This window comes from Suncus etruscus, chromosome 17 (assembly GCF_024139225.1).
Source record: "Suncus etruscus isolate mSunEtr1 chromosome 17, mSunEtr1.pri.cur, whole genome shotgun sequence".
NCBI classification, from domain to species: Eukaryota; Metazoa; Chordata; class Mammalia; order Eulipotyphla; family Soricidae; genus Suncus; species Suncus etruscus.
The window spans coordinates 65,406,075-65,426,316 of NC_064864.1; the positions used below are offsets into that span (position 1 = coordinate 65,406,075).

General features: G+C 51.3%; 1 protein-coding gene across 1 annotated transcript in view; it reads left to right on the top strand.

The window, feature by feature from the left end:
* Positions 1–20,242, top strand: part of GRK5 (G protein-coupled receptor kinase 5) — a 133,582-nt gene that overhangs the window by 68,432 nt on the left and 44,908 nt on the right. Inside the window, exon 2 of the mRNA XM_049764467.1 lies at positions 6,030–6,125. Coding sequence (XP_049620424.1) covers positions 6,030–6,125 — 96 coding nt within the window. The remainder of the gene's footprint in view (positions 1–6,029; positions 6,126–20,242) is intronic.

Sequence of the window (20,242 nt, forward strand, 5' to 3'; positions counted from 1 at the left end):
GCTGTGGGGTGCCTGGAGCAGGCAGTGGACGTTCTCAGTGTCTCAATCTGGCCACTGGGCTGGCCAGTGCTGGGGCAGTGAGGTTTTTTTTTTTTTTTTTTTTGTCCTGGCTGTACATTTTTTTCTCTTAAAATATTTTGAGCAGTGCTCAGGGTGCTGGGGACTGCAGTGGGGCTTCTGCATGCACAGCCAGTGCTCAGCCCTTGGAGCCAAGTCTCCCTGGCTCATCGCTTCCATCTCTGCAGAGGCACATGCGTGTCCCCAGGTAGTGACTGGACAGGAAGGGCCGGAATCTGCTGCCTCTAGTCGTATCCAAGTGGGTGTGTGTCTGTGGTTGTAGGGGTGACAGCGTCATCTGTTGTTGTAGAGGTGACAAGGTCGTCTGTGGTTTTAGGGATGATGGGTTACCTATGTTGTATGGAGTGATGAGGGAACCTGAGGTTGTTGGGGTGATGAGGGCCACCTGTTATTGTAGGGGTGATGGGGTTACATGCATTGTAAGGGTGATGGAGTCACCTGTTATTGTAGGGTTGATGGGGCCACCTGCATTGTAAGGTTGTGGTGACGTGTTTCTGTGATTATCACAGGCTCAGGCCTGTGGGAGCAGCTCTGGAGCTGTCAGGAGCCAACCTGCCTCCCTCACTCCCACAGTTGGGGAAGCAGCTGTTTGTCCTGCCTTTCCTTGAGTGGGTTGGGGATGGGTCTAGTGGTGAGGCCCCATCACAGATCCACACTTAGTTCTGCCCCTGATGTGTTCTGCCCTGTGTGGCCCCATGTGTGAGCTTGCCCAGCTTTGGGCTCATCATCCATCAGAGTGATGGGCGTGTGTGCCAGTGCTGGCTCAGGTCCCGCATCCAGAGCAAATAGATGCCCTGGAGCAAGCAAGTGGGTGCCCTTGGGAGTGACAGCACATAAAACCACCAATGGAGGGAGGCAGGACTTTAAAAAATAAAAGATAGGGACCAGAGAGATATCAAGGAAGTAGGGCGTTTGCCTTGCATGCAGAAGGACGGCGATTTGAATTCCGGCATTCCATATGGTCCCCCAAGCTTGCAGGAGTAACCCCTGAGTGCTGCTGGGTGTGACCCAAAAATGAAAAAAAAAAATTAAAAAAAAAAAAAAAAAAAAAAAAGATAGGGCCTGGAGAGATAGCACAGCGGTGTTTGCCTTGCAAGCAGCTGATCCAGGACCAAAGGTGGTTGGTTCGAATCCCGGTGTCCCATAAGGTCCCCATTGCCTGCCAGGAGTTATTTCTGAGCAGACAGCCAGGAGTAACCCCTGAGCACCGCCGGGTGTGGCCCAAAAACAAAACAAAACAAAATAATAAAATAAATAAATAAAAAAAAATAAACCACTGGAGAGTCCGGATTCCTCCTTCCTTCCTTCCTTCCTTCCTTCCTTCCTTCCTTCCTTCCTTCCTTCCTTCCTTCCTTCCTTCCTTCCTTCCTTCCTTCCTTCCTTCCTTCCTTCCTTCCTTCCTTCCTTCCTTCCTTCCTTCCCTCCCTCCTTCCCTCCTTCCCTCCTTCCCTCCTTCCCTCTTTCCCTCCCTTCCTCCCTCCCTCCTTCCCTCCTTCCCTCCTTCCCTCCTTCCCTCCTTCCCTCCTTCCCTCCTTCCCTCCTTCCCTCCCTCCCTCCCTCCCTCCCTCCCTCCCTCCCTCCCTCCCATCCATGTGGGGCTGGAGGGCCCACACCATGGCAGCCTTTGGGAACCACCCAGGGTGCTGAGAATTGAACCTGGATTAGCCATTCCAAGGCCAGTAGGACTTTTCGCTTCAGCCCCAATTCTCTTGGTCATACTGAGGTGAGGATTTGGAGCTGGAGAGAGAGTACAATGGGCAGGACACCAGTGTACACGCAGCCAATCCAGTTCCATCTCCAGCACCATAGTCACCCTGAAACCCGCCAGGAGGGATCCATGAGCACAGAGCTAGGAGTAAGCCCTGTGCACAGCAGTGTTACCCCCAAACGAAGCAAGTCAAGGATTCATTCAGTTTGTTCATTTGCTTTCTGTACCCCCATAACCCCACTCTGGCCCGCCTTGACCTCCCTTCCAAAAGCACCAGCAGTGATTCGGATCCCAGACCAACTACTTCCTGTGACCTTGATCCCATTACTTGGTCTTTCTGGGCTTTCATCAGCAGGATAAACCTTCTGTGTCATGGTGTCTTGAGTACGGAGATGACAGAACCAGACCTTGGGCCGCCTGGCTCTTCCTGACCTCCACACGGCTCTCCCAGCAGCCATTGTCTGTGCTTGGCTACCCCGGGTGCTGAGTAGGCTTTGTCTGGGGTTTCTAGCCTGTCACCGACTTCTGAGTGTGCCCAGAGCAGAATAAGGGCTCACCGGGAAATGCCAGTGTCATGAGCAGCCTCTGAAGGGTTAGGGTTAGCTCTGTTTGTCTTGTTTATTTATCCAGCACATTTACTGCCATTGAATGGCTGAGGCCACAAATGTCTGGAAGACAATAGTGACCAATTTTGGGCTTTGCTGGGAGAAGGGCCTTTGCTGTGAATAGTTCATCACTGTGATCAGGCTGTCTCAGTGGTGAAAGCTCAGGTGGGCAGTACCCAGAGCACCCAAAAATACACTGGGAAACGGGGTTCCTTGGAAAGGCGAGTTCCAGAAGGCCATCAACATTTGTGGGGCTCAGTGGTCAGCTTCCCAGCAGTAGGGAACACCCCTAACACTCCTGGGAGACACAGAATAGAGTAAAGGGGGATGCACAGGATGAAGGAACGTGGGACCCAGCTGGAGGGCCAGGGTCTGACCCTGGAGTCTATACGCCCTCCCCAAGCACTCCAGAGGATCCTTGGAAAGGCCGGGGTCAGTCAGTCAGTCAGTGGTGGCCAGAGACATTGGGGAGATGGTTTGTGGTCTCAGATTGCACCCATAGAAGCCCCCCTCCTCTGCTTAAGGGTCTTGCTCTTCTACTCTGCCCTCAGGTGGGAATCTTTACACAGGAAGGAGATATTTGAGGGGGCTCCACATTGCACTTTCCCAGGAAGGAGGGGATGGATTCTCGTGTTTGGAGAGAAAAGATTTCTGCCATGGACTGACCTTGTGTTCCTTTGGACACACATGTCCCTGGTCTTTCCTTCCCATCAGTCTGCATCCAAAGTTTATTGAGAACTTACTATGTGCAAGGTCTGTTCTTGATGATGGGAAGAAGCAAAGAGGAGGAGGGGCAGGTGGTCAAGAGCAGGGGCTGATGTGGATGGTGGAGACTCCCGAGAAAATTCAGGGATGGGTTAAGGGGTGGGGTGTGTGTGTGCAGGGCAACCAGCAAGGGCCACTTTGAAGGGATTAGAATGTTCTAGAATTAGAGGGAACCAGAGCACAGTGCTGTGACTGTTCTTTTTGTTTGTTTTTTGGGTGACACCCAGCAGCGCTCAGGGGTTACTCCTGGCTCTATGCTCAGAAATCGCTCCTGGCAGGCTCAAGGGACCATATGGGATGATGGGATTCTAACCACTGACCTTCTGCATACAAGGCAAATGCCTTACCTCCACGCTATCTCTCCGGCCCCGCAGTGACTGTTCTAAGCCCTGAAATGTTCCTTCAAACCGCTGGCACTCATGTTTTCTGGAAGGGCGGACCGGAACTGTCCTCATAGTCCACGGTTCCCTGAGTACTATGCTGGCCGACCAGGTGTGGCCCAAACCCAAACTAGCCAAAGTGTTTAATGGTAGAAGGAATTTTGTGTCAATAAACTACTAGGAAAGTAAAAGTAAAAGTGGTTGGGACCACTTTCTAGAGCAAGTTGTGGAAAAACATAAAGTCTGGCAGGTGTTACCTCTGAGGGTGCATTTGGCCCAGGGGAGAAGACGGGCCAGAGGGAAGGGCAGGGCAGCTGCTCATGTGGGGTCCAGCCTACTCCCAATTCCATGTTGCTGGGGTCAGTTCATTCCCTCGGTTTCATGTTATTGGGGTCTAGCCCACCTCCCAGTTCTGTGTTTTTGGGTTCCAGCCCATTTTCTCTTTTCTGTGTTATCCGGGGTTCAGCCCCAAGATTACCCCCCCACACACACCCTGTTCTCCTGCTCAACTCAAGAAAAGGGCCATGGGTGCGTCAGGGCGGTGGGGAGGACTGAGGCAGCAGAGCATGGGTCAGAGACACATTGGGTCCCCTCCTAGAGCCTATCCCATTTCCCCGTGCCACCTCTGTACACCTTAGGTTGATGCCTGACTCTGCAGGGGGAGGGTGGAGAGAGGGAACTTAGAGCGAGCAGAGCCAGCTAGGAAGCATAGTGAAGATGCCAGAGAACCTGCAGGGGCCTTGACAGGGCCTGTGAGCCTCTGTCCCCCAATTTCAGACAGAGCCCCTGAGGCAATGATGGCAGCATTTAGGGCCCTCCTCCCCCGACTCTGCCTGCTTTGCCCTATAATCGGTGATGGGGCTCTGGGCTTCCTCCTGGCTCTGTTATCAGCATCATTCCTGGCTTGGGAGCCCTGTGGGGTGTGGTACAAGTCTCCACTGGACTAGCCCTCTCTCCTCCCTCATGCGGTTAGTTGGCAGCGTCTAACTCTGAAGACAGAAACTCTAGAGCTTAAGCTGGGCTGGGGTCACAGACGCCCCTCTCTCCATGCCAGGTTCCCTCTAGTGACACTGCCTAGGTCTCCTTACAGAACTGAGCTGGGGGTACAGGGCCTGTGAGGGGGTACCTCCAGTCACCACAGCAGGGCCCTGGGCTGGCTTGGGTTTTCCTAATTGGAGGTTGTGGGATCCTGGTGGTCATAGCTGAGGCCTCTGCCCTGGATGGAAACCATCTGTGGTGTGGCCAGAGGTGTTGTCCCTGCCCTCAGCCCACAGGCCCCACAGACCCTACAAATACCACAGACCCCAGAGACCCCACAGATCTCACAGGCCTCACAGATACCACAGGCCCCACAGGCCCCACAGACCCTGGGCTGAGGTTTAGGGGACTAAACACTGATGGCCACACTCCTGATGGCTCGGAGCTGGGACTGAGGTATGTTCCCCACTTCCCCTCGGCCCATTTACGGCTTTTGTCATTCTGGGGGCACCTCTGTTCCTGCCCAGAAACAAAGAGATTCCCTCTGGCTTCTCCAAAGCACCTCAGCCCCCATCATAAGCCTTCCCAGAGCTGGCTGCAGTACCTGTGGGGAAGGGGAGGGACAGGGGAGTTTCCTGCCTGGAGGCTGTGCCCACACCTGTGCCTCTGCACCTCAGGGGTACCCAGTCCCTCATGGCCTCTCCCCATACCTCCTTGCCCTTTCTGTCCAGCCTTCTGGGGCACCCCCACCCCACTGGTGTTGGCTGAGTCAGGGACACCCAGAAATCAGCCTTTCCTCCCTTTTGAGCTCAGTGCTCGGCTTATGTGGCTGTAGGCTCTGGATACGGGATTGGGGTGTCTGTGACCCCAGCCCCACCTCCACCCTCCATGATCTTGCTCACTGTTGGGGAGGCAAGGACCAGACCTTGATTTCTGGGAGCAGCAGTGCCACAGTGGTAGGCACCAGGGGTTGAAAGAATCTGCAGGTGGCACAGACCCCCCCCCCCATGGGCATGTGCCCTTCTGAACCATTACCTCCTCTCCCTACCTCTGAGCACCACCTCTGTGAGTCCACACACAGGCCCTGGTTCAGAGTGAGTTCAGAAGATGGTGGTGGGCATAGCAGAAGGGTCCTGACAGCCTTCCACATCCCAGCCCATTGGCGGGCTGTCCTAATGGGATCTGGTGCTAGCTGTGCCGACGGGGAGCCAAGAGGCCAGGATAGCCTCCTCCAACTTAACTATGACTGTGGGGTTCAGGGATCAGGTTTGGCAGGAGGAGGGAAGAAGAGGACTCAAGGGAGGTCCCGTGGGCAACACTGGGAACCACTCAGCACATGGAGGAACTGATGGGAGCAGGGAGCCCGGGGCCTCATTGCTCAGCGGTGCCAGGCGCCAGGGTACAAACATGGAACAGGGTGTCCCCACTGAGAAAGCCACTAGGCAGTTGGCGGGGTAGACATGGCCCCCACATACCGTCACATAGTCACCTGCTTCATTCTCCCCATCTCTGCAGGGGGCGGAGGGAAACGCAAGGGCAAAAGCAAGAAGTGGAAGGAGATTCTCAAGTTCCCACACATCAGCCAGTGCGAAGACCTCCGCCGGACCATTGGTGAGTGAGACCATGGGGCCGAGAGGGTGGCGGGGACAGGGCTGTCAGCACCCGCCTGTCCATTGGTGGGGCCCAGCCAGAGCCACTGCGGCTAATCTTGGTCATCACAGGCTTCTGCTCGTGACACTTTTCTCTGGGGAAACTGAGGCACCGAGTGGTTCTGTGACTGGTCATGCACAATTTCACATCACTTTCTGTATTTCCTGCTGTTGACAGGTTCAGCTCCAAGCCCCGGTCACTTTCCTCCCCCACCATGTGTCCTCATCTCTCCCAGCCTACACTCTATGTGTTCCTCAGGGGTTCCATGTTGCTGTGAGCAGTAATGGCCCCGACCATCACAAATACAGGCACCTGCTTTTCAGAGCTCTAGAGCTGGCTGTCTCATGTTTGGAATCCCCGTGTCTTGTGGGGCTCACTCTGGGAACTGTGACTGGCACAAACAGGGCTCAGTGCCTGGAGAGTGAAGGAAGAAGGGAAAGGAGTGAAGTGTTGAAAGGAAGGATTTCTCTAGCAATAGTTCAGTAGGTAGGGCGCCTGCCTTGCATATGGCTGACGGGTTCAATGCCTCGTATTCCTTGTGGTCCCTCAGTCTCTGCTAGTAGTGATCCCTGAGCACTGAGTCAAGATTATAACCTCATAGCACCGCCGAGTGTAGCCCCAAAACAACAAAAATGGGGCTGGAGTGATAGCACAGTGGTGGAACCTGGATGAAGCCAGGTTCAATTGCCGGCATCCCATATGGTTTTCCACGCCTGCCAGTAGCGATTTCTGAGCACAGAGCCAGGAGTAACCCCTGAGCACCACCGGGTGTGGCCCAAAAACCCCAAACAAAAAAAAACAACCAAAATGGATGAAAGGAAGGAAGGAAGGAGAGGAGGGAAGAACAGAAGGAAGGAAAAAGAAAAAAAAAGAAGGAAGGAAGCAAGCAAGCTAGAAAGGTCCTTCTAAAGCATTTTTTTTTTTTTTTTGGTTTTTGGGTCACACCAGCAGCGCTCAGGGGTTGCTCCTGGCCCTGCACTCAGAAATCATCCCTGGCAGGCACAGGGGACCATACGGGATGCCAGGATTCAAACCATCATCCTTCTGTATGTAAGGCAAATGCCCTACCTCCATGCTATATCTCCGACCCCCTTCTAAAGCATTTCTGACATGAGCTTGCTACCCCCACATCTAACTCTGAGCCAGCAATTCAGATGTAGAAACAGAGCAGCTTAGAAAGGGGCCAGAGAGACAGCACAGAGGAGAAGGCATTTGCCTTGCACAAAGCTGACATGGGACTGGTCCCTGGCACTCCATATAGTCCCTAGATATATGAAGCCAGGAGTAACCCCTGAGTGCTGCCAGGCATGGACCAAAAGCAAACCAAACAAAATAGTTTAGACTCAGGAGTCGCTCCACAGGGGCCCATCCAAGCACTGGAGCACCCTTTTCCCATAGGCCTCATCTGGCCTCCACAGACAAGGGAGTTTTACGCAAGGGTCCCACATTCCACCCCCAAGTGGGGAGGGATGTGGGACCTCCTGTCTGGCCAGGTCTCTGAGTCATGCTCAAGGACAGGAGCTTTTCCCAGCCAGGCCTCCATCCTCACCAACCACTTCCTTCATACCCCAGTACTGAGGCCCCCAGAGAAGTGACTAGTCTGGTTTCCAGCCCCTACCTCTGGTTTCCAGCATTGAATGAGTTACTCTAAAGGGTCATTCCCTTTTTTTCAGGCTCCTCTCAGAGCAGAGTCTCTTTAGGTGCTTAAAGGAAAAATCTTCCAGCTTCCTCCCTCCATCTTTGTTCGTGGGACAGAATGTACCCACAGTGTTTGGGGGACACACCTGGCAGTGTTTGGGGATCATATGTGGTGCCAGGGTTTGAACTGGGTCAATCTCATGCAAGACCAGCACCTTAGCCTCCTCTGGACTGTCTCTCTGGTGCTTCTTCCTTTAGCATATAAGTACAGGTATACACATTCATCTTCATTGACCTCACCCCACCGTGAGACACACCTCATTCCTGCTTGTCAGGAACTCAGGCATGGCTTTGCCCAGGAGACTGGCACAGTAAAAGTAAAGACTGGCACAATTCCAGAAAGTCCCCCAAGGGATGGAAGAAAAGGGGAAGAAGAATAGGTTGCTGAGCTGGAGAACAGTGTGGGGTCTCCAGCCAGCAGGAGTGTCCCTGGAGGAAGTTGGCATCACTCCTAGTCTCTTTCACATACAGGGCATTTCTGTGTATGATTTCCATGAGAGTGTGTGCCATACCTTTTTCTGTCTCTGTCTCTCTGTGTCTCTCTCTCTATGTCTTTGTGGTAGACACAGTGAGTGGATGAACTCAGAGACAAGTGGGTGATGGGTGGATAGGTAAATGGATGGATGATGTGTTTGGGTTGGGTAAGTGGATGATGGATGATGGATGGATGATGAGTGAGTGGATAGATGAATGATGGATGAGCAGATAGGTGGGTAGGTTACTGGTTGACTTGAGTAGATAATGGTAGGTGATAGATGGGTGGATGGATGGATGAGTGGGTGAGTTGGTGTATGTGTAAGTAGAGGGGTCAGTTGATGACAAAGGGATGTATGTACAAATGAATGAGTGAGGGAGCAAATTGATGATGAATAAAAGGTGTATTTATGGATGGGTGAGTTGGTGAGTTGATGGAAGGAGTGGATGGATGGATGGGTGAGTTGATGATAGATGGAATGGATGAATGGGTGAATTAATGATGGATGGAATGGATGGGTAAGTGGGTGAGTTCATGATGGTTAGAGTTGATGAATAGATGGATGGATGGATGGATGGATGGATGGATGGGTGGGTGGGTGGGTGGGTGGGTAGGTAGGTAGGTGAGTTTATGATGGATGGAGTTGATAGATGGATGGATGGGTGGGTGGTGAGTAGATAACTGGTTAGATGAGTGGCTGAGTAGATATGTAAAGGATGGGTGAGTGGGAGACAGGGTAGGAATCTGGGCAGGGGGATGAATCGGGGGATAGGTAGAGGGATAAAGTGACTGAGTGAATGTTCCCTTCCCTCTTCTCAGCCTGTGATTTCCCAGTGAAGACAGACATTCCTCCCACAGTAAGTCGCAGGCACTAACCCTGATGCTAGATAAAGTCCTGACAGGGAACTAGAGTGTGAGAGCAGGAAGGCCTTTGCCGCAGTCTCTCCAGGGGCCTGCCAGCATCAGCGCTATTAGTTAATAAGCTAATTGTTCAAGGAGATAATTGGAGAGGCCAAATCAAAGAAGTTCTCAGCATGTTCACAACTGAGGAAGCTATGTCGTCGTCGCAAAGATAAAAGATTGTTGAGGTCTGCAAATATTTCTCAGTGACGCAGGGAGTCCTGTGGGGGGGGGGAAGTGTGGCATTTTTATTTATTTAGCTCAGGCTCATTACACACTTTATTCTTTCATGAGAAAAATAAAGAGTAGAAGGGGGCTTGAGAGAAAGAGTTTATTCTTCCCCAGTTTGGCATTCTCTCTGTAGGAATCGTTCAAAAGCCATAAAATAAACCCCAGCCTTTTGCCCACCCCTGGTGAGGCTGACGTGCAAAAGATTGTGGGTGACAGCAAGGAACCACTACAGTGTCTGGGTCCCCTCACCGTGGAGACTGGACTAGGGCAAACCTGTGGGCCTTGCGGGCATACTGGCTGCCAAAGCCTTAACTCTTTCCAGGGTCAGGAGCTTTGGACCTTGGGGCATTCCTAGAAGAAAACATATAATCTTTGTTTGTTTGTTTGTTTGTCTTTTGGGTCATGCTCAGGGGTTACTCCTGACTGCACTCAGGTCCTCTGACAGGCTTAGGAGACCATATGGGATGCTGGGGATCAAACCCGGGTCAGCCGCATGCAAGTAGCCGGGGCAGTCATGCTGGGACTCAAGGTTGCTGGGTCTCCTATCTTGGCTGTTTTTATAGTCTTGTCCCTGGAGTCAGGGGATCTCTCCCAGAGACCCACAGGACCTGTTCCATGCTACAAACTGATCCCTTCCTGCTCTCCCTCCTCTAGAGAAGAGGGGATCTCCTGGGTAGATGCATTAATACTGCCTTGCCTGAGGCCTGTGTGACCCAGTACCCAGCTGGCCCATGGTGCATCCATCATCAGGGAAACCGAGTCCTGGTGCCCGCGTCATTCCCGACCTTGGGGCGATAAGGTGGCTGAATTCTGCCACTCAGCACCATGATAAGGCACATTTGGGTGCGGGCCTGGAGGGAGATAAATTTAGCAGCAGGAGGGTGAGGCTGTCAGCTGACCGGTGGCAGCTGGAGCTCACAGGATCAAGTTGGGGCCTGGCTGGGCAACGCAGGGGGTCACCTTTGCTGAGAGCAGCCAAGTGCCCAGGCCAGGACGAGGTCCCTGGTGACCAGCACGAGCTCCCGCATGGCCACATGCTTGGCTGCCCTGGGCTGGGGGTTTGTCCATGCGGCGCTCAGCATGGGTATGGAGCGGGACGTCACCGGCCATCTGGAACCGGCTCTGCAAAGGCCACACTGCCCTTTGAGGAGGGCGTGCAAAGGTGGCCAATCTGGGCAGGTCTGGCTTCCTCACTCTGGGATGGTGGGGCTTCTATTGCGGTTTCCTCAGTGCCTGCCACCACAGTTCTGGCCAGCATAGTAATCGAGGCCAGAGAGTCTGAGACTTGGCAAGGCCTCCACCTGGCTTTAGTGTCCTGGGACTGCAGACAGAGACACCTAATCTATGACATGGCTCTCTTTGTTGTTGTTGCCTTTTTTTTGCAGGGGGGAAGGTGGGCAGAGGCACATCTGGCAGTGCTCTGGGGTTACTCCTGGTTCTATATTTAGGAATCACTTCTGACAATGCTCAGGGACCATTTGAGATGCTGGGGATTAAACCTAGGTCAGCTGCGTGCAAGGCAGGTGCCCTCCTGCTGTGTTAGCACTAGGGCCAATGCACTGTATTTTTGTTTAGTTTAGTTTTGCTTTGTTTTGTTGCACTGTAATTTTGAAGAACAGGTGTGTGTGGCTGAGCCTGAAAAGCCTGGATGCCTGCCCCTCTCCTCCTTTCTTTTTCTTCCCTTTGGTTGTTTACCACCTCTGTTCTGTCCTGTATTGTTCTGTCTTTAGCTCTGGGCTGGCCTTTGTTGATGCTACTAGACTGGATTGCTCAGGGAGACCTGGTGAGCTTGTTGTCCATCCTGGCCAGGTGCTTCAGGGCACTGTAGGCACAAGAAGGACTTTTCTGACTGTTTGAAAACAGAAAAACCAGTTTGTGTTGCAGCAAGGACTCAAAGAAGCCTCAGAGGCTGAGCCTGGGGTGTTCTTCCCTGTGGAGAGCATCTGAGTTGGGGAGTGGGGGTGTCTTGGCCTCCTCACACTGTCTCTGTGGAAGGAATTGGTTTCCTTGCACTGTCTCTTTCAGCCTCCAGTTAAGAATAAAGACTGGGGGACCGGAGAGATAGTTTGGAGGTAAGGCATTTGCCTTGCATGCAGAAGGACAGTGGTTCAAGTCCCAGCATCCCATAGGTCCCCTGAGCCTGCCAAGAGCAATTTCTGAGTGTGGAGCCAGGAGTGAGCCCCGAGCACTGTCGAATGTGACCCAAAAACAAAAACAAAAACAAAAAACAAAAACAAACAAACAAAAAAAGAATAAAGACTTGGTAGAAGGATAACTCGGGGGCCAATAGAAATGTTTAAATTAAAATGTTTTGGGGGGCTGGAGCGATAGCACAATGGGTAAGACGTTTACCTTGTAAGCGGCCAAACTGGGTTTAATTCCTGGCATCCTGACATCCCATAGGGTCCTCCTCCTGCCAACAGTAACTTCTGAGTCCAGAGCCAGGAGTAACCTCTGAGTGCCTCCGGGTGTGGCCAAAAAAATTATTTTTGATTTTGTGGTCACACCCAGTAGTGCTCAGAGGTTACTCCTGGCTCTCTGCTCAGAAATCACTCTGGCAAGCTTGGGGGGACCCTATGGGATGCTGGAGATCTAGCCAGGTCAGCTGTGTCCAAGGCAAACACCCACCCCTCTGTGCTATCCCTCTGGCCCCTGTTCAAAGACATTTGAACAAATGGTTCAGGGCTTCAAAGGCTGGAGCACATGCTTAGCATGCAGGAGGCTTCAGGTTTGATTCCTGCTACTGCACAGCACCCTGAGCATCTCCAGGTGTGGCCCCCAAATTAAAAAAGAAGCCAGACAAGCTGTATCCCAAAGAGCCCCTGGGAAGTGGGATTCAGGCCTTCCCCAGCAGCTTGAGAAAGTTCCACTTCCTGTTTGTTTCTTCTCATCTGCCATATACATCCTTGCTCTGAAATTAACTTTCTTTTTTTTTTTTTTTTTGGGGTTTTGGGCCACACCCGGTAATGCTCAGGGGTTACACCTGGCTATGTGCTCAGAAGTTGCTCCTGGCTTGGGGGACCATATGGGACACCGGGGGATCGAACCGCGGTCCGTCCAAGGCTAGCGCAGGCAAGGCAGGCACCTTACCTTCAGCGCCACCGCCCGGCCCCTTTCTTAGTTCTCTTTAGTTCCTTTTCTCTTTCCAAAATCGACTCTCCTTCATGGCTGGCATGTCTGGGATAGAACTGATCGGTAACAAAGGGGAAAAATATCAGCAGTGAGATGTGCACTTGTGGGAATGCGGGACCCTTCGGGGGCCTGTTCTGCCTTCGTTACCCCTTGACTGCGCAGAAGTCAGAGCATCTGACATGTAAACTGAGGTTGGGGGGCTGGAGCTATACTACAGTGGGGACCCACCAGGTTCAATCCCTGGCACTCCACATGGTGCCCTGAGTCCCACCAGGAGTGATCCTTGAGTGCAGAGCCAGGATTGAATCCTGAGCACTGCTGAGGTGGCCCAACAACACAGAAGAAAAGAGGGAAGTAGAGGCCAACAGGCCTGGCTGCAGAAATGCCAGCTTCCTGAGCCACTACCTGAATCCATGGTCTACTCCAGGGCAGAGACCCCATTTCTCTCCCCTTCTGGACCCCAACTGACCTCAGGGAGTACTGGAAAAGTCAGAGGGGCATGACTATGCGTACAAGGCAAACTTCCCATCTACTGTGCTATCGCTCCGACCCCAAGCTCTTGAGAGAGGTTCCGATGGGCTTGGCCAGGCTTGAGACCTTCTTCCTCCCACCTCATCCCTCATCCCTGCTGTGCTCATGTATCATGGTGCCTGATTCCGAATCCTATTTAAGACAGACCTTTGTCTTGCCCTCACCTCCACCCCCAGTTTCCGTTGCCAGGTCCTGCTGGTGTTAAGTTTATCTGTTCATTCATTCGTTCATTCATCTGTTAAGCATTTGCTCTATGCCAGGAATCTAGGGAGCTGCCAGGTGGTGGAGCTTTCAGGCGTGGCTGCTGGCATCAAGATCTGGGCCACAGCGAGTGCCTTTATATAACCCAAATGCTGTCCCCTCCCTGGGCTGCCTCCACCCTCAGATCTCAACACTCTCAGCCGACTGAGTGCTGGAGGGTCCTGCTTCCCCCAAACCCACTAACCCATCTCATCCAGAGCTTTGTCCACAGGCTGGAGGGCCCAGCTCAGACATGTGGAAGACAACTAGACCAGCCTTTAGCTCCTGTTCAGCATATTCTTTTGTTTTTTTGTTTGTGGCTGCCACCACCACCACCACCACCCACCACCCCCCCACCCCCACCCCCAGCTGTGCTCAGAGCTGACTCCTGGCTCTTGGTGGTGCTTGGGGGCCCTGTGGAGCACGAGAGTCAAACCCTGCTTGACTTTGTGTCTTACTGGCTGTCCAATCTCTCTGGTCTCTTCCTCCCTCTGGATAGGAATGTGCTGTCCAAGAGATGCGCAGAAGGCAGGGCATGTTGCTGGGTGTCTCCTGTGATGCAGGCAGCCCTTTTCATCCCTCCTCTGTCCTGAGTGTCACTTGATGTCCAGGGTTGAGGAGGGGCAGGGAATGGGGTGGTTCTAGTCGAGCAGGTTGAAGAAAAGAGAGACAGATGCAGCCAGCAGTGTTTCCGAGTCATGACTGTGCTATGTGTCTGGCACTGTTGCAGGTACCATGGTGCGGAGCAGTCAGCAGGGTCAGTGGTCAGGCTAGGCCAGGCCATGCTGATTAACTAGTTTTCTCTCTATTCAGGATAAATTCTTTGCTTGTGCTTATCCCTATGCTTGTGCTTGCTAGAAGTAACACTGGATTGGCCCCTTACCCCTACCTATTCTCTACCCTAGGGGGTGGTCCTTGTGTGCCTGCTGGTATCTCTTGTTAAGTGAGTGGCAGACTTGTGGTGACACTCAGGGATTATTCCTGGCTCTGCACTCAGAAATCGCCCCTGGCAGGCTTTGGGGGAACTATATGGGATGCTGGGAATCGAACCACTGTCTCCAGGGTTGGTCGTGCATGCAAGGCAAATGCCCTACGACTGTGCTATCTCTTGCCCCTCCTGAACCTGTTTTTTTGTTTGCTTTTTGTTTTTGTTTTTGTTTTTTGTTGTTGTTGTTTGGCCACACACCCCGGTGCTCAGGGGTTACTCCTGGCTATCTGGTCAGAAATAGCTCCTGGCAGGCACGGGGGACTATATGGGACGCCGGGATTTGAACCAACCACCTTAGGTCCTGGATCGGCTGCTTGAAAGGCAAACACCGCTGTGCTATCTCTCCGCCCTTGTTTTGTTTTTATTTTTGTTTTTTTTGGGGGGGGGTCACACCCAGCAGAGCTCAGGTATTACTCCTGTCTCTGCACTCAGATATTGCTCCTGACAGGTTTGGGAAATCATATGGGATGCTGGGAATCGAAGCACCATCTGTCCTGGGTTGGCTGCATGCAAGGCAAATGTCCTACCACTGTGCTATCTTTCCAGCCCCATCTCTGAACCTGTTTTATTTCCTTTAATCTGTGTGGATTATTTCCTCTGGCATTTACTTCTAGATTCGCGCTACCCAATCCTCCAGGATTGGGGCATGCGGCTTCTACTTCATTGGGGGTTCCACTGTGGGCGTGAGTCATCCATTGTGGTACCCAATCCCGCCCTCTTGTCAGATGTTCACTACTGACTGACCCTCATCTGAGAGGAGAGAGCCAGAGGTCAGGCCTGCAGGTGAGAGGAGATTCATTTCCTTCTCCTGGACACCTGTCTAGTGTGTTGTATGACTAGGACAGACCCAGCACAGGAGCTGTACTGGCCCTCAATGTCTCCACACCCAGGGGAACCTGAGACCCTATGGGCTGCCCAGGCCACAGCTAGCTTCACTGCCCACCGTGGTTTTCAGGGCAGGAGGGCCTATTGTCACCTCGGTACCTGTCCTCCTCACTCCTTCCTCTCCCTGCTAGCCTGGGGATGCAGCGTGGGTGGGTGGGAGAGGGAGAGGGAGAGAGAATAGAGAGAGATACCAAGAGTGTGTGTAGGGTGTGATCTTAATTATGTGACAGGTAAGGTTTGCAAAGCTGAGCTGCCGTGTGCATGTGTGTGGCCATGTGTTTAATGTGTGCATGTAATGTGTGTGTGTACCACAGTGCTTTACTGCTTATGGTCCCTTGGTCTCATACTGTCCAGCTAGACTCATTCTCAGAAGCCACTGCAGATTTGAATTTAGGACTGGTAGTGCCTGGCCTGGTGGTGCTCAGAGTCTCCCATGTCTCTACCTAGCCATGATTGAAGGCTGTGAGGTTCGGGGATTGAACAGGGTCAGGTGTGGTCGGTGTCGGTGCCCTCAGCCCCAGATCATATCTCTGCTGCTTCTCAGGACTTCCTCAGTATGTTCCTTTGTAAGATGACATCCAGCTATTAATCCAAAACAAAGCCATTCCACATCTTCTTTCCCTTGAGCCTCTCCTTTGATTTGTACAAGCCCACCTGGATGACCCAACCTTCCCTTCATAGTGAATGGGTATTGGTTTAATAGAGAAAGCCAGCTTAGTGTGCTCAGAGATGCCATGAGGTAAAAAGCCACTGACTCCATGATTCTTTCCTGACTGTCTTGGTTATTAATTCTTCACCACTACCATGCTTTTTCAGACCTGTCTGCCTAGAAATACGTGAGTGGGGTGATTTTCATGTGTAAAGATTTATTTTACATCCCCTTGCCTGTGTGCGGAGATATGCAAGGACTCGTGCAGAGGGCTGGGGGACCAGCCCTTCCACTGGGCAACTGGCAGAGCCCCTTCAGCTCCAGGCCCAGCTGAGTGTCAATCTTTGGGGCTTTGGCCCCAAGCAGCTTGGGCCTCCCACCTGTGTCTTTCTCAGGACTCCTCTGGGCCATGGCAGGGGAGCTGGGAGAGATGAGTTTCCTTTCAGGTTGTGTGGTCACCATCTGCCAAATCAAGCCACTTTCTTTTGTTTTGTTTTGTTTTGTTTTTGAACCACACCCTGTGACGCTCAGGGGTTACTCCTGGCTATGCCCGGGGATAGAACAGCATTCTGTCCTAGGCTAGCGCAGGCAAGGCAGACGCCTTATGGCTTGCACCACCACTCTGGTCCTATCAAGCCACTTTGTTAAGGTCAAGAAATCCTTCCAGTAGTTGCTTTTGAATTGGCCAAGTTTGCCATTTTCTGTGAACACATTTCCATCATTCAGAGCCTTCTGGGATACAGCAGGGGGCCGGCCATCCCCTCATCGCCACACCTGTTCTGTTGGGAACCTGTGTTTTCAAAAGGTCACCACTCTGGCTTGGCCTGAGGATAGTTGTCCCTCACAGACATCTGGTCAGGAAAAGCCAGAGAGTTAGTCATGGGGTGAGGTTCTTTGTAGTCCACAACTGACCTGGTATGATCCGCGGCACTGTACATGGTCTTCTGAGACCTTCCAGGAGTGAGACCTGAGCATCACTAAGTGTGTTTCCCCACAAAAAAAAGGGCAAAACCAACAAAAAAGAAGAAATGTTGGGTTAGCTTCTTTTTCTTCAGAACGCGGGTTAGACTGATAGTACAGCAGGTATGGCATTTGTTGACCTGGGTTTGAGCCCCTGGCACCCCCATATTCTATCTTCCTTATTTTTTTGCTTTTTGGTCCACATCCTGTGATGCTCAGGGGTTACTCCTGGCTATGTGCTCAGAAATCGCTCCTGGCTCGAGGACCATATGGGACACGGGGGGATTGAACCAAGATTCGTCCTAAAAAAACAGCAGAGTGCAAGGCAAATGCCCTACCACTGTTCTATCGCTCTGGCCCCATCCCATATTCTAGCTTAAGCCTGCCAGGAATGATCCCTAAAAATCAGGGTGCATCCTCCCAAACCAAAACAAGCAAGAATTATTTCCTCAGGACTAAAGAGCTAGCACTAGGAGCCAGAGAGACAGTATAGTGGGTAGAGCTCTTGCCTTGCTCACAGCCAACTCAGGTTCTATCTCCACCATCGCATCTGGCCCCTTGAGTACTAAAGAGCAATTCCTGAGTGAAGAGCCAGGAGTAATTTCAGAGCATCATTAGGCATAGCCTAAAAACAAAAGACAATACAACAAAACAAAAATCGCTAGGGGCCAGAGAGATAGTACAGTGGCTAATGAGTGCACTTGCCTTGCATGTTACCAACTGAGGTTCGATGTCCAGCATTCCACATAGACCTCTGAGCACCGCCAGGAGTGATTCCTGAATGCAGAGGCAATAGTAAGCCTTAAACACTGTCAAGCGTGGCCACAAACAGCAACAACAACAACTACAAAACGAAGAGCTAGAACAGCAGGTTGGACACAGCTGACCCAGGTTCGAACCCTGGCTCCACATTACTCCCTGGCCAAGACATCATTGATATGTCCCCTGACAGCAAGCATTGTTTCAGACCCATAGGAACACCCATGAACCGACCACAGACCTCCACTGGCTGCCTGCCGGGCATGTGTGTGCCTTTTGATAGCGCAGAAGAATTTTGACAGGCCGTGGAATGTGCTGGAATGGAATTTGGCCGTGCCCTTGGCACAGCCTCCTTTACGTCCCCAGGGCTGGGCTAATCAGACATCAGTGCTGCTGACGTTGGAGCCACGTCACACAGGGCCAAGCACTTAGACGACTTTTCAGGTGAGGATATGCTGTGAGTTTCCTGGGGACTCAGCCCACAGGCACCAATGCTAGGCTCCCAGATGTTATCACTTAGCAAGGCTGAGTCGGGTTGGGCCGTGGTGGGGAGGAGAGAGCGGAGTCTGTGGAAAACCAAGTTCAGGAAAAATACCTACGAAATGCTCAGTCTCGGGCCTGCAGCCACAGTCCCAGAAAGTCAAGCTCATGGTAACTGTGTGTAGGGTATGGAAGCTTTGCCATCTCATCCACCTGAGCTCAAGAAATGGGGAGATGGTGTTTGAGCAGAGAATGGAGCAAGAGGGACTGATCAAGACAGACACGCCCAGGGCCACATGACTTGCTCACGGAAGAACTGGATTGGAAGTGGTGTGGCCAGACTCCTGAACCTGAACTCTTCAAGCACTGTGCTCCAAGAAATGGAGGCTTAAAAAAAAAAAAAAGAAATGGAGGCTTTGAATTTGGTTAACGTCTTGTTTTCAGGAAAACACTCAAATCAAATCACTCAGTGCCTGCCTGGAAATCGCCCTTCTTTCAGCGATAAACAGAAAGCACCCCACAAATTGTACCTAAGCGAATTGCATCCCAAATCCCTCGCCTCGTGGTATCACCCACTTTGGGAGATGCTGTTTAGGGCCAAAAGTTCAGTTGGTCCAGCCAAGAATTAAGGGACCTGAGATAACTCAGTGGGCTGGAGGTCACGTGCTTTGGTTTGGGCCACTGAGCACTGCCTGGTGAGGCCCCAACACAAAGGCAAAGAAAGTGATGATTTTCTCTCTAGTTGCAATACAGGACAGTTTGGTTGAGAGGAAGGATGAAACAAGGGTGGCAGAGGCAGGGCGCTGATTTCTGTGTGGTTGGAGGAGGGGGGCTTTTTCCCCCATCCCATTCCCCTCCCCCAGGCGGGCCTGGCTTTCCCCTCTGTGTTCTCAGGCTCCCCTTTCTTTTTCTTTTTCTTTTTTATTTTGCATTATTTTTTAATTATTTATTTATTTATTTTAATTATGAGAACAATGATGCAAAGAAAGAGGACAAGGTAAAGTTACCGGGGAAGGACAATCACCAATAAACAGAGTTCTCAGAAGAAATCCCCTTGCTGACACCTTAATTTTGAACGTAAAGTCAAGGAACATTAAGAAGAAATAAAACAGAACCTATGTACAATTACTTTGTCCCTCAAGTCTCCAGATATACATTATAACATTTCTTAGGGGTACACAAAGCAATTTAAAGCCATGATATTTGTGTAACTCCTGAAACATTGAAGGCTTAGTATTTTTTACATTTCCATGCATATGCATATTAGTTTATGTTAACCTCAAAAGTTTAAGTAGGCTTTTTTTTTTTTTTTTTTAAGGTTTAGAGTCAAAGGAGCAAAGTAAAAACGGTGTTAGAGTGTCAATTATTGTTTGCATAGGCCCACCAAAATATGGGTGACTTGGTAAGGAAAAGCCTGGGCATAAATACAAGGAGACCCTACCCCTGAAGTTTCCTGGCATAAGACCAGCTCTAGGTTCCCGCAGAATAGTTTGTCTAATCCAAGTCCTTGTTTGTAGTGCCAATACAGTTTTATTTTTCAAACAGTCTCTGTTGTTGGCAAAAGATCCTGGAATCTGCATATCCTACATTGAAGTCAGGCTGGTGTCGAGCATCCTCTAGTTTCACCTCACAATTAAAGGGCAATGCAGAGAGCCCTGTCTAGTAAGCAGGACATTATTGTTGTTAAGTCTTCTCAGTGTTAAGGGAAGTCTATTTTGAGTAGGTCGATGTCAGAGCAGCGGTAGGGTCTTTTCTGGTAGAGGCTTGCTTCCAGGTGATGTTACAGACAATGTTGGATGTTTTGTAGGTGGCTTCCCTAGTTCAGGGGTGAATGGAGAATGCCCATTCTTCTGAGGCCTGTGCCAAGTATTATGTCAATGTTCAGGGTGTAAGGTCCAATTGCACTACAAGTTTGTGTGTTCCCATCTCTATTAGATAAGAACTTATTTGTATATATAGAATTTCACCATTTTAATGTGCTTATACAAACAAGGAATAATGCCAAGTGGCATTATTGGTACATATAGGGGCTGCAAGAACAAGTCCTACAATCCCCGTGACTTGGTTCATATATAAGTGATAAACTGAGGGAATGTTTCACCAAATTCCTTATTGATCATTTCACAAAGAGAAGAAAAGATAAGAAGTAG